The sequence below is a fragment of the Epinephelus fuscoguttatus genome, linkage group LG8 (assembly GCF_011397635.1).
Source record: "Epinephelus fuscoguttatus linkage group LG8, E.fuscoguttatus.final_Chr_v1".
NCBI lineage: Eukaryota > Metazoa > Chordata > Actinopteri > Perciformes > Serranidae > Epinephelus > Epinephelus fuscoguttatus.
Window position 1 is genome coordinate 45,157,799 of NC_064759.1, and position 23,915 is coordinate 45,181,713.

The window sequence follows — 23,915 nt, forward strand, 5'->3', positions numbered from 1 at the left end:
AGCATGAGGGATACACAGAACACTAACCCCCACATCTCAGTTTCCCTCACAGAAAGGAAAAAAAAACAAAACAAAAACAAAAACTTGGCAATGTAGAGGGTAATATAAAAAGTCAAGTCTCTCAGAGTCCATACACACCAAGACATATTTCATAGGTGCCATCATCATGGCAAGTAATCCAACCAAAATTCTACCCATTACACTAATTGAAAACACTAAGTAGGCCTCCCATATCATTGAAACTGAAATAATTAGGTAGTCTTCCTACCATACTTCATGATGTAGGGAATTTATAAACAAGTAGAAAAGGGAAACACTTCATGTCCCGATTTTCCTATCCTAAGTAGGGGCTGGTACCCTTATAAACAGTTAGAGAACCATAATGATATCCAAACATATACCCTCATACAAAACAGAAACAAAACATCAAAACCAAAAACCTGACCAATCAAACAGACATAAAAGGTGGGAAGACCCCACTTACAACAAACAAGACAACAAAACAACACAAACTATTGCATTCAGGTCTTATCATTGTCACTATGCCTTACATGGGCCTAAGAAATTCTTAAAATCAAATTCTATATGAGATATATATTTTTAAAAAGTCTGAGGATCTGCCTTTACTCTTGTAATATATATTGTCAAGTGTATGGTAGCTTGAGAGTTCATTCCACTAGTGGACTATTACTGGGGGTTTGGATTCTTTCCAATTTAAAGTTATACATTTCCTGGCTGCCAACATAGCAAGATCTATATATCTGCTTTTATATTTGTTCCACTTATCAGACATACTAGTTCCCAAAAGGCATAAACGAGGTGACAGAGAGACAGATACATGTGGACATTGAGATATCAACTTTGTCACAGAATTCCAAAAAAAAGGAAAGTGTGTCACATGACCAAAACATATGAAAAAATGTTCCTTTTTGTTTCTTACAGCGCCAGCAGAGAAATGACATCTCACTGTTCATTTTAATGTACTTCTCTGGCGTATAATAAATCCTGTGTATCATCTTAAATAGGGCTAGTTTATGCCTTGGATTATAAGAGCATTTTTGAACTTGCCTACAAATGTATGTCCAGTCCTCTTTCTGTATTTCCATAAGAAGATCTTGTTCCCACTTACATCTTAAATTATCTGTATTTATAACAGAACATTCAACAAAAATGTTGTAGACCTTAGAAATAACTTTTTCCTTGTTCTGCTCGTTATTGTTTAATATGACATCAATTTTTGATGGCATAGGTTATTGAAGAGAACCATTCTCAGTATTTACCACATGTCTTAACTGAAAAAATCGAAATAAATGAGAAGAAGGTAATCCATATATCTGTTGTAGCTGAACAAATGAAAGAAATGTCCCATTTTCAAACAGATGACAGAATTCCTGGATACCTTTATCATACCAAAATTTAAAAGTGTCATCCTTACAACATGTAATACTTGGATTCTTCCAAATTGGGGAAAAGGGAGAAAGGGAGATCTTATAGCCTAACAATTTATGAGACAATTTCCAGATACTTAGACTATTTAATATAACCGGATTCTTAGTAATTTTATCCACTACTTTGAGCTCAATATAAGGTAAATTCCAAGCTGTATGGAAGGATATCCAAAGATTCTATTCTTTTCCATGAGCATGAAATACTTAAAAACCATTGTTTTAATTGATTAAGCTAAGATGACAAAAAATAGTAATAAAAATTGGGAAGCTTCAGGCCACCAGATTTGTATGGTAAATGTAACACTGAGTGTGTTTACAAGGTCTTTAGTATCCCGGTTTTGATTGGGTTTTTTAAGTATCCCGTTTTTGTGTTTGTGCATGTAAACACCATATCCCGAATTCAGAAACCGGATTATGCCCTTTTCCCGGTTTCAAGAAACCCGGTTTTGCCACCTGGAGTACTCCGATAGAAGCCGGGATACTGGAGCATGTATACGCCTTATCCCGGTCTCTGACGGTTGCCCGCCGTGTGCGCAGGTGCCAGAGTGATGCACCAGATACACAAGCAACATGGCGGCAACGAGAGCCTCCCATTTTTGGAGCGACGAAAAGACTGAATTTTGCCTGAAAATGATGAAAGAACTCAACATAACTACGTGTTTAGATGGCAGAAGACACAGAAATGCCGACCTATTCAAGTCTGTTGCGGACAAGGTACGTGACGCTGGTTTTCCACCTCGCACCGTTGAACAAGTTAGGTCGCGGTGGAAAATATTAATATTTATAATAATAATAATTAATAATTAAATATAATTAATAAATATATCACAATTCCCGCTCAATCTGTTGTAAACAAAAGACGTAAAAGACATAACACACGCCTGCGCAGATAGGATGCAGTGATCAGAAAACAGGTTCCCGGTATTTATCATGTATACAGGGATATGAATAACCGGGTTTCTCTGTGTTCCATGTAAACATCATATCCCGGATATGCCCAAAGCCGGGATAAGCCTCAAAACCGGGATACTAAAGACCTTGTGAACACAGTCACTGACATATGAACACGTGGGGTTTTATTGTTCCATATGATGGAGGAAACTAAACTCTGTACTTTTTTAAAGAAAGATTGTGATGGAATAATTGGAAGATTTTGAAATAACAGACATTTTAACTATGTTAACCCTACCCACAAGAGAAATAGGAAGATGTCTCATTCTCTCTAATTCCTCTGTTATTTTATTAACTAATGGAAGGTAATTCAAATTAAAGGTGTCCTCCAATTTTCTAGGAATAAACAAACCCAAATACTTAATACATTTAATAGACCAATTCCAATTAAAATGACTCTTCAATAAAGTGTGGTCGAAATTGGAAATTGGCATTATCTCTGTTTTGTCCCAATTAACTTTAAAACTTGATAACTTCCCAAATTTTCCAAATACTGATAAAATAAATGGTATTGAATTTAATGGGTCATGAATATACAGCAAGATATTGTCAGCATACAAAGATATGAGATGCTTCTCCTTCCCAATCTTAATACCTTTAATATAATCATGAGATCTGATCATTGCAGCTAACGGCTCAATAACAGTGGCGAACAGTGCTGGAGACATCAGGCAACCTTGTCTAGTACCTCTAGGAAGAACAAACAGCCATAGGAGAACTATAAAGAGTTGATACCCAGTGACAAAACTTAGGACCAAAATTAAACCTTCTAAGGACAAACATAAGATATTTCCATTCAACTCTATCAAATGCTTTTTCAGCATCGACAGAGAGAATAACATTATGGGAATTTAATTCATTAGTGTGATAAAGAATATTAAAGTACCTACGTAAATTGTCAGTATAGGTATGACCACGAACAAACCCAGTTTGGTCTAGATGAATAAAACTAGGTAAAACTTTTTCAAGCTTTAGTGCAAGAACTTTAGCAATAATTTTATAATCTGCATTAAGAACTGAAATTGGCCTATAAGAGGCACACTGGAGAGGATCTTTATCTTTCTTTTGGAGAAGGGTTATAGATGCCAAACAAAGACTGAAGAAGACAACCTCTCCTAAAACAAGCATTGATCATAGCAATAAAGAGAGGCAATAAATAATTAGAAAAATGTCTATAAAACTCAATTGGCAGGCCATCTAAACCTGGCGCTTTACCATTTTGAAGTGTTGCCATAGCAGAGACATCTTTTTCTGAACTTAGTCTATCAACTTGTGTTAAAGTAGGTAGCGAAATATTATCTAAAAATGATTTACACTCATCCGGCATGTATTGTGAGGTAGAAGTATATAGTTCCATGTAATGATTTGAAAGCATCATTAATTTGAAGAGGGTCCATTGTAATGCATCCATCTTGTTTTCTAAAGAATTGTTCTGATTCCTTTTTTTTTTTTTAAAATCTGTCTAGCTAGTAATTTGCCTGCCATCTCTCCTTGTTCTTAAGAATTTTGATTTTATCAGCGCCAATTCACTAGCGTATGTATTAATAGAATATTTCAATTTAAGATTAAATGCAATAATAAATTTGGATCATTAGTTGCCTCTCCACATTAATCATCTCTTGTTCAATGAGTTTCAGCTTTTTTTTTTTTTTTTTTTTTAGGGATGAAGAAAAGGTAATCAAATATCCTCTAATATAAGACGTCAGTGTGTCCCATATTATTAATGGGCATACGGTGCTATTTTGGTGCACCTCAGTAAAGGTTTCTAAATGAGCCTTCATATAAATTGTAAAATCCTCTTTTGAGAGCAACATAATATTAAATCTCCAGGGTTTGGGATTTAACAATTTTCCAAATTCAATTTCAAAACTCAATGCAGAGTGATCTGAAAGAATCCTAGCATTGAAACGGGTGTGGTATGGACCCAAATGCAGTACACAGGCGCTCAGGAACAGTTGGTATGACCTTTATTTTCACCACAGCAAACAAGGTACGGAGCAGATAGAATAAACACAGAATAAAGTTCGTTCTTCGGGCTGAAAGCCCTCACACAGTCTCTGGGGCTCAGACGAGAGGAAGAGACGCAGCCGGAGTCGGCCGTGGAACCGAGGGGAAGCTCCTTAGCCCCTGGCTCCAAACAGTTCAGTTCTCTTTTGGTGTGAGGGGAAGAGAAGTAGCTTACTTCAGCCGATGACGAGGAGGAGGAAGCTCCGTGGCCCGAAGAGCCGGCTGCACGTGTGGAGGTGCCGACGGGGAGAGAGCAGAGGAGTGGTCGGAGGCAGGCGGGGGGGTCGTAGCCAGATGAGCAGTCCGAGAAGGCAGAGGCACCGATGGGGAGCAGGCAGGAGGATAGACGAGGCCAGACGGAGGAGTCGTTACCAGCCGAGCAGTCAGATACCAGAAACGCTGAGGCAGAGCACGAAGTCAGGGACAGAAGGCAGGTGAGTTTACCGGGAGGCAGACGAGGAGAGCAGGTCGGGAACAGGCAGAGTCGGCACCGGGAGATCAGACAGGAGATGAATGCTGGAAAGTCTCACATGACACTGAAGAACAATCTGGCAACGAGTGAGAGTGCTGGAGAGGCTTATATGCAGGGCTGATTATGATGAGCTGCAGCTGTGTAGGCAGGTGAGCAGAGTTGGGCTGATAAGTTGGCCGTGGCTGGCAGGTAGAGTGGAGCAGAGGGAGGGAGAGTGGAAGATCACTGCAGCAGAGTGACAGGAGGGGAATGAGAGGCAGGGACTGTGACAAGCATGGTAAATGTAGTTTTTAATTTTTGACAAATAGTTAACTGGGATAAAGAAAAAATCTATCCTTGAATAAGATTTATGCACATGAGAATAAAAGGAGAAAACTTTCTCCTCTGGGTGAAGGGTTCTCCATACTTCATAAATTCCTAAATCTTTTGTACTATTTTTCAAGGCAGTTGACATATTAGGTAATGTATATTTACTCTTGGAAGATCTATCCAGTTTTCCATCCAGTACACAATTAAAATCACCTCCCCAGAATACTGGAATATCATAATGAAGCAATGAAAGATAATCATTAATAAATTTAGGATCATCATGATTAGGACTACATGAATTCAACAAGAGGGTCAGTTTTAATTTCTTCTGGAGAGAAGGGTGTATTTTGACTAATCAGAATAGCCACCCCTCTGGAACTGGATGTAAAAGAGGAGTGATAAACTTTCACAAACCACCTAGATTTAAGCTGATCATGAGCAGATGGTAAGAGGTGAGTCTCTTGTAAGTAAGCTATGTTTATTATATTTTCCTTTAAATATGACAAGATTTTCCTCTTTTTCTCAGAGTTCCCCAACACTTTTACATTCCAACTTAAAAAAGTATAATTTGGCATAGGGCTGGGTGGTATGACCTATAATTTATATCACGGTATAAATGGAATCCCTTCATGGTAACGGTATATATCGCGGTATAAATTTAAGTGTAAAAGTTATAATAGAAGTGTTTCTGAATGGGTTTTGTAGTCCCTTAGCAAAGCTAAATTGATAAAAAAAAACCAACAACAACAAAAGCAAAGATATAATGTATTTTTAGAGCATTTATTGTGCAGAATGCAGATTTCAAAACTCAAAATTAAAACCCAGTACTCTATGGTGCAAAATGTCCCCTGGGATCTATATCAAAAGGTAATTTCCTTCGTTTAGCAAAATCCTTAATGACTGAGTTGTGTTTTTTCCACCTGGACCTTTATGCTCTGCCATTTCTCCTCTAATCATCAGGCTGTAACCTGTGACAGGCTGCTATGATACCACAACTATCACATATTCACATATGGAGTTTTTTGTGGAGCCCCTAGCGTCACATAGGTTTACATTACCAAAGGTTTATGACAAACTCTCTTGCCGAAAACCAACTCCCGTGTTCGCACGGTGAGAGAGGAGAGGTAGAGACGCTGTGCTGCTGCCAGAGGAGACACTGAATGAGTTCCCTCTGAGCGGTAAGTCGCTAAAAGAGTCTGAGAAGTCTGGGGCTGTTCATAAGACATTAACTCACTCACTCACAAGTTCTCCAGCAACCAGCCATTTTCACACTGAGGCAGGTGCGATGACGTCATCGACGATAGGACGGTAGAGCGCAAATCTCTGCCGTGGGCCAAATTTATATCATTTCTACCATCTACTGCATATACCGTGCAGCCCTAATTTGGCATATCAAACAAACAACATAATAACTGTAGATCTGAGATGCATCACAAAAAAGAGCACAACATACAAAACAAAAAACACACCATAAACCCGACCCCGTCCCCCCACCATTAGACGCTCCCCGTTAAAGTCCCCCTCTACACGTGAATCACAGACTGTACAATCTATGGGGTAGAGGCGCTGCATGTAGTGCAGTCAGCTTCCCCTTCAAATACATAACTAATATTGAATTTTATATTTGACTGTGTCCTTTAAGTATTATCCTTTAGGAATTAAAATTAAACAATATAGTCCAAGCTGCTCCATTAGATCCTGCAAGCGATCAGCCTCCCTTCTCCACCCTGCGCCCCGGGGGAGAGGGAGAAAAATGAAAGAGAAAAAAGAAGAAAGAAAAGTCACACTTGTGCATCATGGAGGGATGGTTTGATTACCTGATCATAATAAGTCATTGCCTCTTTAGCATCCGTGAATGTCACCGTGGTCTTTTGGTGGGTGATTATCATCTTACATGGATGCAGTATACCGTGCTTTACTCCCGCTTCTCTCAGCTGATTTTTAACATCTTTGAACGCTGCTCTCCTCTTCAACCGGTCAGCCAAGAAATCCGGGTAGATGTGTATTTTCCTTCCCTGGAATTTCAAATTCCCAGCTGCTTCCCCGGCCAGTCTAATAATAGTTCTTTTAGTTTCCAGGCTAAACAGCCGGGCAATCATGCATCTTGAGCTGGTTGATTGGGGTCAGGTGCGGTGCGCAATATTCACACATGGCTGCTCCCCAAGTTTGTCCGCCCCAAACATTTTCCTCAACAAGTTGTTCATGAAAGCAGTTGGTTGTCCCCCTTCAGCTTCGCTAGGAATCCCAGTAATCCTGATATTAAATTTACGGTTGTGGTCTTCAATTTGTTGAATTTTCTCTCGCAGTATGGTGTTTTCTGAGTGTAAATTGGCACATTTCTTTTCCACATCAGTCATCTGCCGGTCATTGTCTGTAACTGCTTCTTCCACCTCTCGCAGCTTTGAGGATGTTTCTTTCATTGTTTGTTGTAGAGAGTCAATTGATTCCTTTATCGGCCGCAGTTTTATATCAAACGCCATGCCAATCTCCTCTCGAATAACCTCGTATAATCGAGGTGAGCTCTGTGCGGTCTATGGCTGATGAGTTCATGACAGAGTTGCTTCGTAAATTCCGATCTTTCACTGACATTCTGCACTTCAAATAGGATACAATGTCTTTTTTAGGGAGTCCAGTTATGATATTATATTGTGATAATGACTTAAATAAGTCAAATTAAATGTCTTTTTGAAGAGGGAGCAACGGAGATGCGCTCACTCCATGCTGCTGGAACAGGAAGTCGTCCGAGCAGATTCTGCTTTCTAATACAGTTGTTTGTTGTAAAGATCCTGCAGAGTCTCTTGAACAGTGAACAGTTATTTTACTGCAGACATTAACCACCTTGTTAAGTAAATCTTTCTGCTTACATTAAGGAATTGAAACCAGCAAATAAAAGAAAAGGTAAAAGAACGATAAAATATGGTTATCAGGGATGAGTCAACCTGGAATTTAGAAAGTTTACGAAGCCAAAAGAGACACTGCTGGCCTTTTTTTTGTAAATCATATCAGAGTTACTCTCAAATATCAGCTTATTGTCTAGTATTCACCTTATTTTCAAACACGGAAGTAAATAGTGATCAACTTCCGTGTTTTTGCGCGTGACTTCCGGTCAGCTGCTTTCCCTTACCGGAGCTAACGGTGCAAGCTAATCGTTTTCAATTTTCAATTGTTTATGTTAGTCAGTCAGTTAGTTAGTTAGTTAGTCTGTGTATTTTATATAGATAACTCTACCCACGTTTCCGTTATCCGGTGATTGCCGGTAAAAATAATTCCCTCTAAACGCGAATAAATCGCATGTCAATCATAAACTATGAACCAAAAAAGCGTATATCCCGAGTGAGACGAACTGCTTGAACCCCGTCTCCAGTGTACCAGCAGAGAACCTGCAGAACCGAATCAGCGAAAAAACACACTTGCGCTACACAGCCTCTCTACCTGAGCAGCTGAAGCTGCGGCCACACAGACACACAGATTGTGCTTCTGCATGCCAGCCAAACGTGTGCGCGACTGTGAGAAATAAATATGTGAGGTGTATGCTGCTTTTCTGTCTTTTTCTTTTCTTTCTTTCTTTCTGTCAGTGACATACACTCCTAACACAGGACGGGTTGTTTTTATTGACTGAGTTGATTATTAAGCCATAGTGATGTGCGGATCGGCTCTGATATCTATGGAAGCCCATTTCCGCCACTTGATGGAAAAAAATAAGATCTAATAACTCAAAATAATGAGATACTAAGTCAAAATAATGACGTACTAACTCAAAATAATGAGATACTAAGTCAAAAATAATGAGATACTAAGTCAAAATAATGAGATACTATCTCAAAATAATGAGATACTAAGTCGAAATAATGAAATAATATCTCAAAATAATGAGATACTAAGTCAAAATAATGACTTACTAAGTGAAAACAATAGGGATGCACCGAATATTCGGTAACCAAATATATTCGGCCGAATATTGCCAAAAAAACACACATTTGATATTCGGTGGAATAAGTGAAAAGCAAGGCTGACTAATAACGGCGTGTTTTGATAACGCAATCAAACAGCGTGCAGTGACGGACGGAGTAAAATGTCGGCAGTGTGGCAATATTTCACTCCATCCGTCACTGCACTCACATTTGCGACTAAAAATAGTTTTGTTTTGATTTTATATATATATATATATATATATATATGTATATGTATATGTATATATATATATATATGTATATTTATATTTATATATATATATATATATATATATATGTATATATATATATATATATATATATATATATATATATATATATATATATATGTATATGTATATATATGTATATGTGTGTGTGTGTGTGTGTGTGTGTGTGTATATATATACAGTACAGGCCAAAAGTTTGGACACACCTTCTCATTCAAGGGCGCTCCCCTAATATAATGGTAGGGGAAATACTGATGTTTCAGTAAATGTTTGTGGTATATTGTGGTATATTCTTTGTGGTATATATACAGTACAGGCCAAAAGTTTGGACACACCTTCTCATGCAATGCGTTTTCTTTATTTTCATGACTGTTTACATTGTAGATTCTCACTGAAGGCATCAAAACTATGAATGAACATATGTGGAGTTATGTACTTAACAAAAAAAGGTGAAATAACTGAAAACATGTTTTATATTCTAGTTTCTTCAAAATAGCCACCCTTTGCTCTGATTACTGCTTTGCACACTCTTGGCATTCTCTCCATGAGCTTCAAGAGGTAGTCACCTGAAATGGTTTTCCAACAGTCTTGAAGGAGTTCCCAGAGGTGTTTAGCACTTGTTGGCCCCTTTGCCTTCACTCTGCGGTCCAGCTCACCCCAAACCATCTCCATTGGGTTCAGGTCCGGTGACTGTGGAGGCCAGGTCATCTGCCGCAGCACTCCATCACTCTCCTTCTTGGTCAAATAGCCCTTACACAGCCTGGAGGTGTGTTTGGGGTCATTGTCCTGTTGAAAAATAAATGATCGTCCAACTAAACGCAAACCGGATGGGATGGCATGTCGCTGCAGGATGCTGTGGTAGCCATGCTGGTTCAGTGTGCCTTCAATTTTGAATAAATCCCCAACAGTGTCACCAGCAAAACACCCCCACACCATCACACCTCCTCCTCCATGCTTCACAGTGGGAACCAGGCATGTGGAATCCATCCGTTCACCTTTTCTGCGTCTCACAAAGACACGGCGGTTGGAACTAAAGATCTCAAATTTGGACTCATCAGACCAAAGCACAGATTTCCACTGGTCTAATGTCCATTCCTTGTGTTTCTTTGCCCAAACAAATCTCTTCTGCTTGTTGCCTCTCCTTAGCAGTGGTTTCCTAGCAGCTATTTGACCATGAAGGCCTGATTCGCGCAGTCTCCTATTAACAGTTGTTCTAGAGATGAGTCTGCTGCTAGAACTCTGTGTGGCATTCATCTGGTCTCTGATCTGAGCTGCTGTTAACTTGCCATTTCTGAGGCTGGTGACTCGGATGAACTTATCCTCAGAAGCAGAGGTGACTCTTGGTCTTCCTTTCCTGGTCGGTCCTCATGTGTGCCAGTTTTGTAGCGCTTGATGGTTTTGCGACTCCACTTGGGGACACATTTAAAGTTTTGCAATTTTCCGGACTGACTGACCTTCATTTCTTAAAGTAATGATGGCCACTGCTTTTTCTTTAGTTAGCTGATTGGTTCTTGCCATAATATGAATTTTAACAGTTGTCCAATAGGGCTGTCGGCTGTGTATTAACCTGACTTCTGCACAACACAACTGATGGTCCCAACCCCATTGATAAAGCAAGAAATTCCACTAATTAACCCTGATAAGGCACACCTGTGAAGTGGAAACCATTTCGGGTGACTACCTCTTGAAGCTCATGGAGAGAATGCCAAGAGTGTGCAAAGCAGTAATCAGAGCAAAAGGTGGCTATTTTGAAGAAACTAGAATATAAAACATGTTTTCAGTTATTTCACCTTTTTTTGTTAAGTACATAACTCCACATGTGTTCATTCATAGTTTTGATGCCTTCAGTGAGAATCTACAATGTAAATAGTCATGAAAATAAAGAAAACGCATTGAATGAGAAGGTGTGTCCAAACTTTTGGCCTGTACTGTATATATGTATATATATATGTGTGTGTGTGTGTGTGTGTGTGTGTGTGTGTGTGTGTAAAGCCAGGCAAGTTTGGTAAGATTTTTTATGGGTCCATGTAGGGCTGGGCGATATGGCCTTTAATTAATATCTCGATATTTTTAGGCCATGTCACGATACACGGTATATATCTCGATATTTTGCCTTAGCCTTAAATTAATACTTGATGCATATAATCACACCAGTATGATGATTCTACGTCTACATTAAAACATTCTTGTTCATACTGCATTAATATATGCTAATTTTAAACTTTCATGCAAAGAGGGAAATCACAACTAAGTCAATTTACCAAAACTGTATTTATTAAACAGTTATTAAGCAGTGGCACAAACATTCATGTAATTTCAAAACAGAAAGTGCAAGATTGTCAGAGACATTTTAAAACAAGATATTAGTGCACTTTTGTACATGATGTCACTAAGATGACATTTCAAAACAACACTAAATTAAAGTGCACTTTTTGTACAGAATGCCACTACAATATTTTAAAACAAATAAAGTGCACTTTTGTGCATTATGTCACTAAGATGACATATCAAAACAACACTAAATTAAAGTGCACTTTTTGTACAGAATTCCACTACAATATTTTAAAACAAATAAAGTGCACTTTTGTGCATGATGTCACTAAGATGACATATAAAAACAACATTAAATTTAAGTGAACTTTTTGTATATAATGCCACTAGGATATTTTAAAAGAAAAATATGCACTTTTGTGCAGGATGTCACACAAGATATTTCAAAAACTGTAAAATAAAAATTAGCTGCATAATAGGAAATCAAATTGTGAAAAGGACCCTACTTTTATGGCCACAATGCCTGAACATAAAACATTGGCAACAAAAGGTCAATGAGGTTACTTATGGAAAAGTTCACAGCTTTAGTCTTGGTTTCTTCTGTATGGAATGTATGGCACAAATTTGAAGTTCAAAAAATATATAGTTGCATTTTATGCATGGTGTGTTGTGCTTGTGACAACAACCAGTGAGTAGTATCAGGTTGTTCAGAGGTTTTGTGCCAAAAACACAAGCCTATCAACAGCGTCTGGTTTGAGAGATGCTCGCTGGCATGTAACTATATTCCCACTGGTACTAAACACCCTTTCCGATGGGGAACTGGTGGCAGGCACACACAGATACTTTTTTGCCACATTTTTTAGGTTTGGGAACATTTCCTCATGGTCGTTCCACCACTGCAGGGGATTTGCATCACTGTCAACATTAACAGACTGCAAGTAGGCAGACAACTCTTTTTCAATACGCTCTCTCTGTGATAGTGTGCTGGAGGATGATGTTGCTGCTGTTTTAAAGAAGCTTCCAAGGGTTTTCTTCCTTAGTGGCTCTGTTGGCTGTGATGCTGTTGATGCATCTTGAGGATGGGAAGCAGCCAACTCAGCTGTGCCCTGGTCAGACTCGGACAGCATTGCCTCCATCTCAGCTAAGGCTCTGCTCTTGATGTCCTCCACCTTTCCTTCTGTGCAGTATGTTGTCTTGAACCTGGGATCCACTAAGCCTGCCATGTCCAGCAGGTCGTTAGTGGAAGGATCAGAAAACTTCTTGCTCAGATAATCCAGAATGGATGGCTTTGATAGACTGGGTCAGTGGAGTGTCATCCTCCTGATATGCCAAGAGGCTGGACTGGAAGAGATGGAGCACAGGCTTGACATAGGACACTGTGACGTAACTCTCACCTGATAGAGCATCAGTGAATTCCAGGAGGGGTTTGAGAGCCTTGTGCACTGACTCGAGGACTTGCAGGTCTTGCCAGGTGAGAACAAGATGCCGGATTTTCTTGTCTGCGGCTAAGACTTGAGAAATCGCTTGCTCCTGCTCCAGCACCCGCTCAGTCATCTTCTCTCGGGATCCCCACCTGGTAGGAGACTCACTGATTAGCTGGTGTGCAGGGAGATTCAGCTCTTGCTGCGCGGTGGCCAGGTCTCTCCTCCTCTTCCAACTGAAAGAGAAGCTGCTCACCACCTTCTTGCACACAGCAACAGCACGGTCAATGCGGGTGTCCTTCATGCTTCTCTCTGAGAATGAAAAACAAACATTTAAAATGTTACAGTAATTGTGAAGAAATCCACTCACTAATTTTGGTAATTATTTTTATACAGTAGTGGGTAAAAGTGAAGATGCTTACATAAAATATTCATTCATTCATTCATTCATTCATTCATTCATCTTCTAACCGCTTCATCCTCTTGAGGGTCGCGGGGGGGCTGGAGCCTATCCCAGCTGACATCGGGCGAGAGGCAGGGTACACCCTGGACAGGTCGCCAGACTATTGCAGGGCTGACACATAGAGACAAACAACCATTCACGCTCACATTCACACCTATGGACAATTTAGAGTTACCAATTAACCTAGTCCCCAATCTGCATGTCTTTGGACTGTGGGAGGAAGCCGGAGTGCCCGGAGAGAACCCACGCTGACACGGGGAGAACATGCAAAATGCAAACTCCGCACAGAAGGGCTCCCACGCCCGGGATTGAACCGGCAACCGTGCCGCCCTTACATAAAATAAAAGTTTCGAAATATAAAAAATGCACTATGAAGAGCAGTCTACTGACACACTAATGCAGAAAAAGAAATTAACATGTAAGACAATTTATATAAAACCTCTTGGATGCCTAAGCTAAGATGCACAGTTATGCACTTTTTTTGCAAAAAAACACACACTCACACACAACACACACACTTAAGTTGCATAGATAAAACAGTTCTCTGTGTTATGACCAGTAGGGTGTTATAACAATGCTGAAAGATGATTACTGTCACAGGGGGAAACTCACCAATTGCAAGATGCAGGCGATGGCCAAAACACTGTAGACGTGTCCACTGGTTGAGGCTCACAGCTTTGACAATGTTAGCTCCATTATCCGTGGTGATGCACACCTGGCGAGCTTCATTTAAGTTCCATGACATCAGAGCATCTTGCAGGCCTTGTGCGATGATCCCGCCTGTGTGGTCCTCTGGAAGAAAGCTCGTCTGAAGGCACTTGCTTTTCAACTCCCAGTTGTCGATGTAGTGAACAGTCAAACTGAGGTATTGCTCACATGTTCGGATGCTCCATATGTCGGCAGTTGTGGAGAAGTGGGTCACATTTGTAAGCTGGTTAGCCAGCTCTTCTCTCACTTTAATGTACAACTCAGGTAGAGCTTTCTCTGCAAAATATTTGCGACTAGGCAGATTAAATCTCGGGTCAAGTGTGTTGATGAGCTTTCTGAATCCGGGCTTTTCAACCACACTAACTGGGGCCATGTCTTTCGCTATGTGGTAGGTTACTACGGACGTTATCTCCTTCTGTTTTTGACTATTTTTTTCATACGGTGTTGATCTGGAAATGGAAGACGCCAGGCTCAACTGGGTCAGTGCTGGTTGCTTCGGCATTTTCTTGGGTGTGACACCGGCCGGAGATGTTGACATGCGGAGTTTCAAGCACTCTTCATTCTCTAGCCTGTGACTTTTCAAATGATGGTACAAATTAGTAGTGCTGCTACTTTTTGTAGCAACGCTTTTGCCGCATACTTTACATATTACGGTTGTCTGTTCAACATCTTCCCGCTTGAAGCCAAACCACCGCCAGACGATGGACCCCGTGCTGTTTTTCTTGGGAATTAATTCTTCTTCCCCCATTTGTTACCAGATTTGCACCTTCTCTCTCTCGTATTACCACTCGCACCGCTCCGCTTGCACCACCTGCCACCGCTAACGTTACCCATGCCGCTACCTCTCTGCTCGGCGAGGGCGTATGACGTTGCATGCGCGACAGTATGTGACGTATGTAACAAGGTGTGCTTGTTTTATCTCTCTGTGAGAAGGAGAGACAAGAAAGAGTGAGAAAAGCCTGTAGTGTAATGCCCGCGGCTAAAAGCAACTGCGTGAGAACGTGTACTCGAATACTCACGAAATAGTCATTTTCTACATTGCACAGAGACAAACCCGCGATACATCGAGTATATTCGATGTATCGCCCAGTCCTAGGTCCATGGAAAATTTTGGAAACTTTGTCCATGAAAATATGTGGGAAACCTGACTTTATTTCTTCAGAATTAAATGAGTTTGAGTGGACATGAACTAAGACATTTTTAGCAGCAGTCCAGCATTAGCAACTTGTCCTTTATTACTTGTGAATTCATTATTAATTGATGTGATATTTAATGAGAACATTTCCATGATATCTTGGCTCATGATAGCAAAAAGACATGAAATGAGAGAAATGAGATGGACTTAGGTTGTCGTCAGAATCGCCCAGGTGTCTGAGTTCAATTCAATCAATCAATTTTATTTATAAAGCCCAGTATCACAAATCACAGTTTGCCTCACAGGGCTTTACAGCATACGACATCCCTCTGTCCTTTGGACCCTCACAGCAGATAAGGAAAAACTCCCCCCCTCCCAAAAAACCCCTTTAACGGGAAAAAAAAAGTAGAAAACTCAGGAAGAGCAACTGAGGAGGGATCCCTCTTCCAGGATGGACAGACGTGCAATAGATGTCGTACAGAACAGATCAACATCATAAATTAACAGTAATCCGTATGACCCAATGAGACAGAGAGAGAGACAGAGAGAGATGCAGGACAGACAGTAATGACAGTAGCTTACAACATTAATGAAAGTAATAATATTATAATTAATAATAATATATTAACATCTGATAGTATACATGTGTGACAATAATCATATGTGTATAATAACACTAGAAGTATGACTAATGATAACAGCAGCAGCAGGAGGCATCTGGCAGGATCATGGCAGCAGCACAACTACACACGTCACACTATCCAGGCACCGCTGCAATACAAGTTAACCTGAGAGACAGTGGAGCACAAAGGCTTCGGAGTTGACTGGCTGCGTTCCGCACTGCCACCCTTCTCCAGTCACTGTTCCTGTCTCTCACCTGTGGTGCTGGATTTGTCTCTTGTTTCAGATGCAAGACAACAAGACATTCCTGTCCATGATCAACAATGTGCTTCATACGGACGGCTTCTACTTTGCAACAAACTACGACCTGACCCACTCTCTGCAGCGCCTGGCCAACACCAGCCCCGAGTTTCAGGAGATGAGCCTTCTGGAGAGGGTAAGATATATTACAGTATATATCACTTTCTGTGAATTGGTGAGCTCACAGTGTCTAGAATAAAATGCCCACTCAGAAATCAAAGCACCTTGGGGCAAAATGTGATTTGTTTAGGGCTGTAATCACCCAAAGGAAATCTTGGTTGACTGAAATGACACAGACACACAGAGCTTAACATTAACACTTGTCCAGGGCAAGTTAACTCTGTCCAGGCAGGTGGAATGCTCTGAGTGAAATATAGATGTGATCTCCTATAAATATTATCCTGCGCATTGTAACACTTTTCTATTTATGCTTTTGTCTGACCAATGAGAATTTGGTCGGACAAAAACATAATGACCAAACAATCGACTGCCTTCACATTTACAGATGTTCACTGACGGCATGACTTTGGTGTGTCAGAGCCTTAATATGTGTGTAGAAACAATTTCACTGCTTTCTCCATGATACATCTCTGGGCAAACGTATGTCCTTATATGGAGAAATGGGCGCAGGGCAGTATGCAGATTTCAGATAGTGGGCAAGGGCGTGTCAGTTTAGAAGGATCACTAACATTCAATTCAATTCAATTCAATTTTATTTATAAAGCCCAATATCACAAATCACAATTTGCCTCACAGGGCTTTACAGCATACGACATCCCTCTGTCCTTAAGACCCTCACAGTGGATAAGGAAAAACTCCCCAAAAAAAAACCCTTTAACGGGGGGAAAAAAAAACGGTAGAAACCTCAGGAAGAGCAACTGAGGAGGGATCCCTCTTCCAGGACGGACAGACGTGCAATAGATGTCGTACAGAACAGATCAACATGATAAATTAACAGTAATCCATATGACACAGAGAGAGAGAGAGAGAGAGAGAGAGAGAGAGAGAGAGATGCAGGTAATGACAGTATCTTACAACAACATTAATGAAAGTAATAATATTATAGTTATAGTTCTGGTTACTGCGGTACAATATGTTGAAAGTATGTATTAATACCTGGCAGTATACATGTGTGACAATAATCATATGTGTATAATAACAGAAGAAGTATGACTAATGACTAATGATGGCAGCAGCAGCAGGAGGCATCTGGCGGGACCACGGCAGCAGCACAACCACACACGTCACGCTGTCCAGGCACCGCTGTGATATGAGTTAATCTGCGAGACAGTGGAGCACAAAGGCTCCGGAGAAGAAGCCCAGTTAGTGACATCCAGAATGGCCGGGTTAGCTAGATGCAGTAATAGGATACGAGAGAGAGAGAGAGAAGGAGAGAAGGGGCCCGGTGTATTATAGAGGGGTCCTGCGGCAGACTAGGCCTAAGTCAGCCTAACTAGGGGCTGGTACAGGACAAGCCTGAGCCAGCCCTAACTATAAGCTTTATCAAAGAGGAAAGTCTTAAGTCTAGTCTTAAATGTGGAGACGGTGTCTGCCTCCCGGACCGTAACAGGAAGATGATTCCACAGGAGAGGAGCCTGATAGCTAAAGGCTCTGGCTCCTGATCAACTTTTGGAGACTTTAGGGACCACGAGTAACCCTGCGTTCTCAGAGCGCAGTGTTCTGGTGGGATAATATGGCACTATGAGCTCTCTAAGATATGACGGAGCTTGACCATTTAGAGCTTTATAAGTTAACAGTAGGATTTTAAATTCAATTCTGGATTTTACATGGAGCCAGTGCAGAGAAGCTAAAACAGGAGAGATATGATCGCGTTTCTTAGTTCCTGTTAGTACACGTGCTGCTGCATTCTGAATTAGCTGGAGAGTTTTTAAGGACTTACTAGAGCTACCTGATAATAGAGAGTTACAGTAATCCAGCCTTGAGGTAACAAAAGCGTGGACCAATTTTTCTGCATCTTTTCGGGTCAGGATAGGCCTAATTTTCGCAATATTACGCAGATGAAAAAATGCAGTCCGTGACGTTTGCTTTAAATGAGAATTGAAAGACAAATCTTGATCAAATATTACTCCGAGGTTTCTTACGGTAGTGGCAGGGGCCAGAGCAATGCCGTCTAGAGAAACTATGTCATCAGATAAAGAGTCTCTGAGTTGTTTGAGGCCAAGAACAATAACTTCAGTTTTGTCTGAATTTAACATCAGGAAATTGGTGCTCATCCAAGTTTTTATGTCTTTAAGGCAATTATGGGGTTTAGTTAATTGATTGCTTTCTTCTGGCTTCATTGATAAATGCAACTGAGTATCATCCGCATAACAATGGAAATTTATAGTGATTTCTAATGATGTTACCTAAAGGAAGCATATATAGAGTAAACAGGATTGGTCCGAGCACAGAACCTTGCGGAACTCCAAAACAAACTTTAGTACGTAAGGATGGTTCATTGCGAACGTCAACAAATTGAAAACGATCAGATAAATAAGATTTAAACCAGCTTAGTGCTGAACCTTTTAAGCCAATTAAGTGATCCAGTCTCTGCAGCAGAATTTGATGGTCAATTGTGTCAAAGCGCGCACTAAGATCTAATAAAACAAGTACAGAGACGAGTCCTTTGTCTGAAGCAATCAGAAGGTCATTTGTAATTTTAACTAGAGCTGTCTCAGTGCTATGATGCACTCTAAATCCTGACTGAAATTCCTCAAATAAATTATTATCCTGGAGAAAATCACACAGCTGGTCTGCGACTACTTTCTCAAGGATCTTTGACATAAAGGGAAGATTAGATATTGGTCTATAGTTGGCTAACACCTCTGGATTCAGGGTGGGCTTTTTTAGTAGAGGTTTAATTACAGCTATCTTAAAAGACTGTGGTACATAGCCTGTTAATAAGGATATATTGATCATATCTAATATATGAGTGTTAACTAAAGGAAAGACCTCCTTAAGTAGCCTAGTTGGGATGGGGTCTAAGAGACACGTTGATGATTTGGATGAAGAAATCACTGCAGTCAATTCTTGAAGAGAAATTGGGGAGAAGCAATCTAAATATATATATTAGATTTTACAGCTGTGTTTGAGGTTAGATAGGTACTATCTGAGGGCAGGAGGTCATGAATTTTGCCTCTAATAGTTAGAATTTTGTCATTAAAAAAGCTCATAAAATCATTACTGCTAAGGGCTAAGGGAATACAAGGCTCAATAGAGCTTTGACTCTCAGTCAGCCTGGCTACAGTGCTGAAAAGAAACCTGGGGTTGTTCTTATTGTCTTCTATTAGAGCTGAGTAATAGTTTGCTCTGGCATTGCGAAGGCCCCTCTTATAAGTTTTGAGACTGTCTGTCCAGATTAAACGAGATTCTTCCAGTTTGGTTAATCACCAATTCCTTTCAAATTTTCGCGATATTTGTTTTAACTTACGGGTTTGACAGTTATACCAAGGAGCGAACTTTCTTTGCTTTTAACTTCTTTTTAAGAGGAGCTACAGAGTCGGCGTTGTTCGTGGCGAGCCCTACGGCGCTATCAACAAAATGATCAATTCGGGAGAGGTTAAAGTCGCACGAAACCTCTGTTACTGAAGGTATTGGTATTGAATTTAACGACGAAGTAATCTTTTCCTTAAGTTTTCAGCACTATCTGATAAACATCTAGTATAGTAACTGTTGCTGAGTGGCGTGTAATCGAGTAAAAAGAAATCAAAAGTAATCAGATAATGATCCGATAGCGAGGGATTCGGTGGAAAGACTTTTAGGTTATCAATTTCAATTCCATACGTCAGAACTAGATCGAGGGTATGGTTAAAACAATGAGTAGGTTCATGTACACCCTGACTGAAGCCAATGGAGTCTAATAATGAGATAAACGCGGTAGCCAGGGAGTCATTATCAACTCCGACATGAATGTTAAAATCGCCTACAATAATAACTTTATCTGATTTAAGAACTAAACTGGATAAAAACTCTGAGAATTCAGATAAAAATTCAGAATACGGGCCAGGAGCACGGTACACTATAACAAATAAAAGTGGCTGCGAGGTTTTCCAGGTCGGATGTAAAAGACTAAGAATGAGGCTTTCAAATGAATTATAATCTAGTTTAGGTTTAGGGCTGATTAACAGGCTAGAGTTAAAAATGGCTGCAACTCCCCCTCCTCGGCCGCTGCCTCGAGGAATGTGGGTATTATTATGACTGGGAGGAGTGGACTCATTTAGACTGACATATTCATCTTGACACAGCCAGATTTCAGTGAGACTGAGTAAATCAATATGATTATCTGATATTAATTCGTTTACTAACACTGCTTTAGACGATAGAGACCTGATATTCAACAGTCCGCATTTAATTCTCCTGTTTTGTCTTTCTGTCACAGAAGAGGTTTTAATTTTTATGAGGTTGTTATGCACAACTCCTCTTTGTTTAATTTTAGATTTAGATAATTTAGGGTCGGGGACCGACACTGTTTGTATAAAACTATTAAAACTATGGCTGGGTAACTGCACTAGAAGCTCAGAGAGGCGTTTAGGACTGCGTCTCCGAGTCCTGGTCTCAACTCTGGGTTGTCAGGGATTTAAATTACTAATAAAGTTTGCCAGGTTCCTGGAAATGAGAGCAGCTCCATCCAAAGTGGGATGAATGCCATCTCTCCTAATAAGACCAGGTTTTCCCCAGAAAGTTTGCCAATTATTAACAAAACCCACATCGTTTGCTGGACACCACCTGGACAGCCAGCGGTTAAATGATGACATGCGGCTAAACATGTCATCACTGGTCAGATTTGGGAGGGGTCCAGAGAAAACTACGGAGTCCGACATCGTTTTTGCGTATTCACACACCGAAGCAATATTAATTTTAGTGACCTCCGATTGGCGTAACCGGGTGTCATTGCCGCCGACGTGAATAACAATCTTACTGAATCTACGTTTAGGCATAGGCTCAAACTTATACATAGGCTCACTAAAATCAGCCAGTGCACTCATTTCATGAATCCATACTTATTTTATGTTCAGAGTAAGGGGCTGTACAAATGCTATGTTTTTGTGCCCTCATATTCATTTTTTTCAACGTAGGCATGCAGCAGACGCGCTCAAACATCAGAGCGACGCCGTCGTGGAGCGCACACATTCCTGAGCGCCTATTTTTCAGGGCGCAATGGCTGTGTCCTGAAATAAACTGAGTTCAATTTTTGGAATGCAACACTGTGCACTGCATGTCATGTGACGAGGACCAACCAATTACAGCTGGCAAATATCTTTCCCTTCCTCCCTAAATATCAGTCTGTGATCAATGCAGCGCCTGGAAGAACATCAGCTCTGCACTCCGGATTTCAGATAAATTAGCTATGACACAGTGCTTGTTGGGGTTGCTTAGCAACCTCAGAGGCAACCTGCTGCTACACTATTGAAAGCTGGCACAGAAAAGGCACAAGAGTAGCAACCAGCGCCTGACCTCACATTTTCCAGTTAAAGACCTGGGGCCTCATTTATAAAGCTTGCTTACGCACAAAACGGGGCTTGAAAGTGGCGTACGCCACTTACCACGCAAAGGTTGTGATTTATAAAAATAAACTTGGCGGGAGAATGTGCGCACCTGTAAGAGTGCGCACATTCAGAGATTCAGAGAGATTGGAGACACTGGGAAGTAGCGACGCAGACAGCGAGGTGGAGAAGTGGAGTCAGATTTTTATTGATGTCTCACACAAATTTAATGTCACACTATATCCACCTTAGATCCACGTTATCATTGAAATTAAATCCAGCAGCCTTATTTTGCGCTTGGAGTGAGTGATAATTATTTCATAAAAACGTTGTAAAATCCAACTCAAATCCTGAATTGAAATTCTTTCTAAATACTTATTTAATCCGCACTGCCTCTAACGACTTATTGTCCACTCTGTGAGCGCAGGAGGGGGAGAGGATGGCACGACTGCATGGAATATATTTATTTATTTAGCTAAATATTTCCAGTGCATTTATCATGTCTCGAAATACAGCCATTAAGCACAACCGTTACACTCATTTCATCAGCCCTACTTAGACATGTGCTGTTCAAGACAAAACCGGCATGAAGAAACATGTTCGCCTATTACACTTTCATCTTTGAATTGTATTTCAAATTACACGTTGTATTTTGGGACAGGGATACCACTGGTTCATGCTGTAATTCAGGCCAGGGGTCTGATCAGACTAATTGCCATAAATATATAAATACTGCGGTGACCCTCGTGCGTAATTGCGCAAGATGGCACTAGCACATACTCCTTTTTGCCTCCACCTTTAATAAATGTGATTCTTTATGTCGCACATCAGTGTCAAACGTCCTCAAATTTAAAAGCAACACATTAACTACATGTTGGTAAAGGAGTAGAAATATTTGGTCTACCTTTAGATCAGACCACTTTTTTTGTTCTGTCACTGTCGTGCAGTCCCACAGACACAGCTGACAGCATCAGCAGTGCTGATTGGGCGCACGTCCACTTTTAGTATGAATCCTAAGCACTCTTTTATAAATGAGGCCCATGGTATGTGTGTGGCCCTGAAGAACCTTTCTACGCACATATTAGTGAAGCAGGCCCAATATTACTGTCTGCTTCTCCACTCTGGGACCATGCTGACTGCATCTACTGTGCGTATAAACTGATAGATCTATAAATGTGTTCATACAGTACAAATGCAGTACTGTATTGAATCTCAGTGTGTCCTCAAATTGTTAAATGAAGGTATAATAAAAACAACAGAAAAACACTGTCTTCTTCCTCCAAACTTATATCTTCCAAGCCCAAACTTTGCTTGCTCTCCCGGATCACACTGTCAAGCAGTGAATGCCGGGTGAGGGGAGGGCATTGGCACTGTAACCTACATCACCACTTTTTGCTAACAGCTGACTGGGACTTTCTATTTAAAAGAAACACAGAAAATAATGCAGATAAACCTGCCTGTTAATAATTTCACTTGTATACTTATATCACTAATGTTTAAAAACGTATTACTCAGACACTCCAAACTGACTTCAGAGAACTAGTGGCAACTAAGGCCCTTTGCTGCATTGCTTGATGTCGCTGTCTCAGCCAAAAAAGTTGCACATATATACCACATATATACAGTACAGGCCAAAAGTTTGGACACACCTTCTCATTCAATGCGTTTTCTTTATTTTCATGACTATTTACATTGTAGATTCTCACTGAAGGCATCAAAACTATGAATGAACACGTGGAGTTATGTACTTAACAAAAAAAGGTGAAATAACTGAAAACATGTTTTATATTCTAGTTTCTTCAAAATAGCCACCTTTTGCTCTGATTACTGCTTTGCACACTCTTGGCATTCTCTCCATGAGCTTCAAGAGGTAGTCACCTGAAATGGTTTCCACTTCACAGGTGTGCCTTATCAGGGTTAATTAGTGGAATTTCTTGCTTTATCAATGGGGTTGGGACCATCAGTTGTGTTGTGCAGAAGTCAGGTTAATACACAGCCGACAGCCCTATTGGACAACTGTTAAAATTCATATTATGGCAAGAACCAATCAGCTAACTGAAGAAAAACGAGTGGCCATCATTACTTTAAGAAATGAAGGTCAGTCAGTCTGGAAAATTGCAAAAACTTTAAATGTGTCCCCAGGTGG

General features: G+C 40.4%; 1 protein-coding gene across 1 annotated transcript in view; it reads left to right on the forward strand.

Moving 5' to 3' along the window:
* Positions 1–23,915, forward strand: part of sacm1lb (SAC1 like phosphatidylinositide phosphatase b) — a 66,003-nt gene that overhangs the window by 12,036 nt on the left and 30,052 nt on the right. Inside the window, exon 5 of the mRNA XM_049583166.1 lies at positions 16,273–16,422. Coding sequence (XP_049439123.1) covers positions 16,273–16,422 — 150 coding nt within the window. The remainder of the gene's footprint in view (positions 1–16,272; positions 16,423–23,915) is intronic.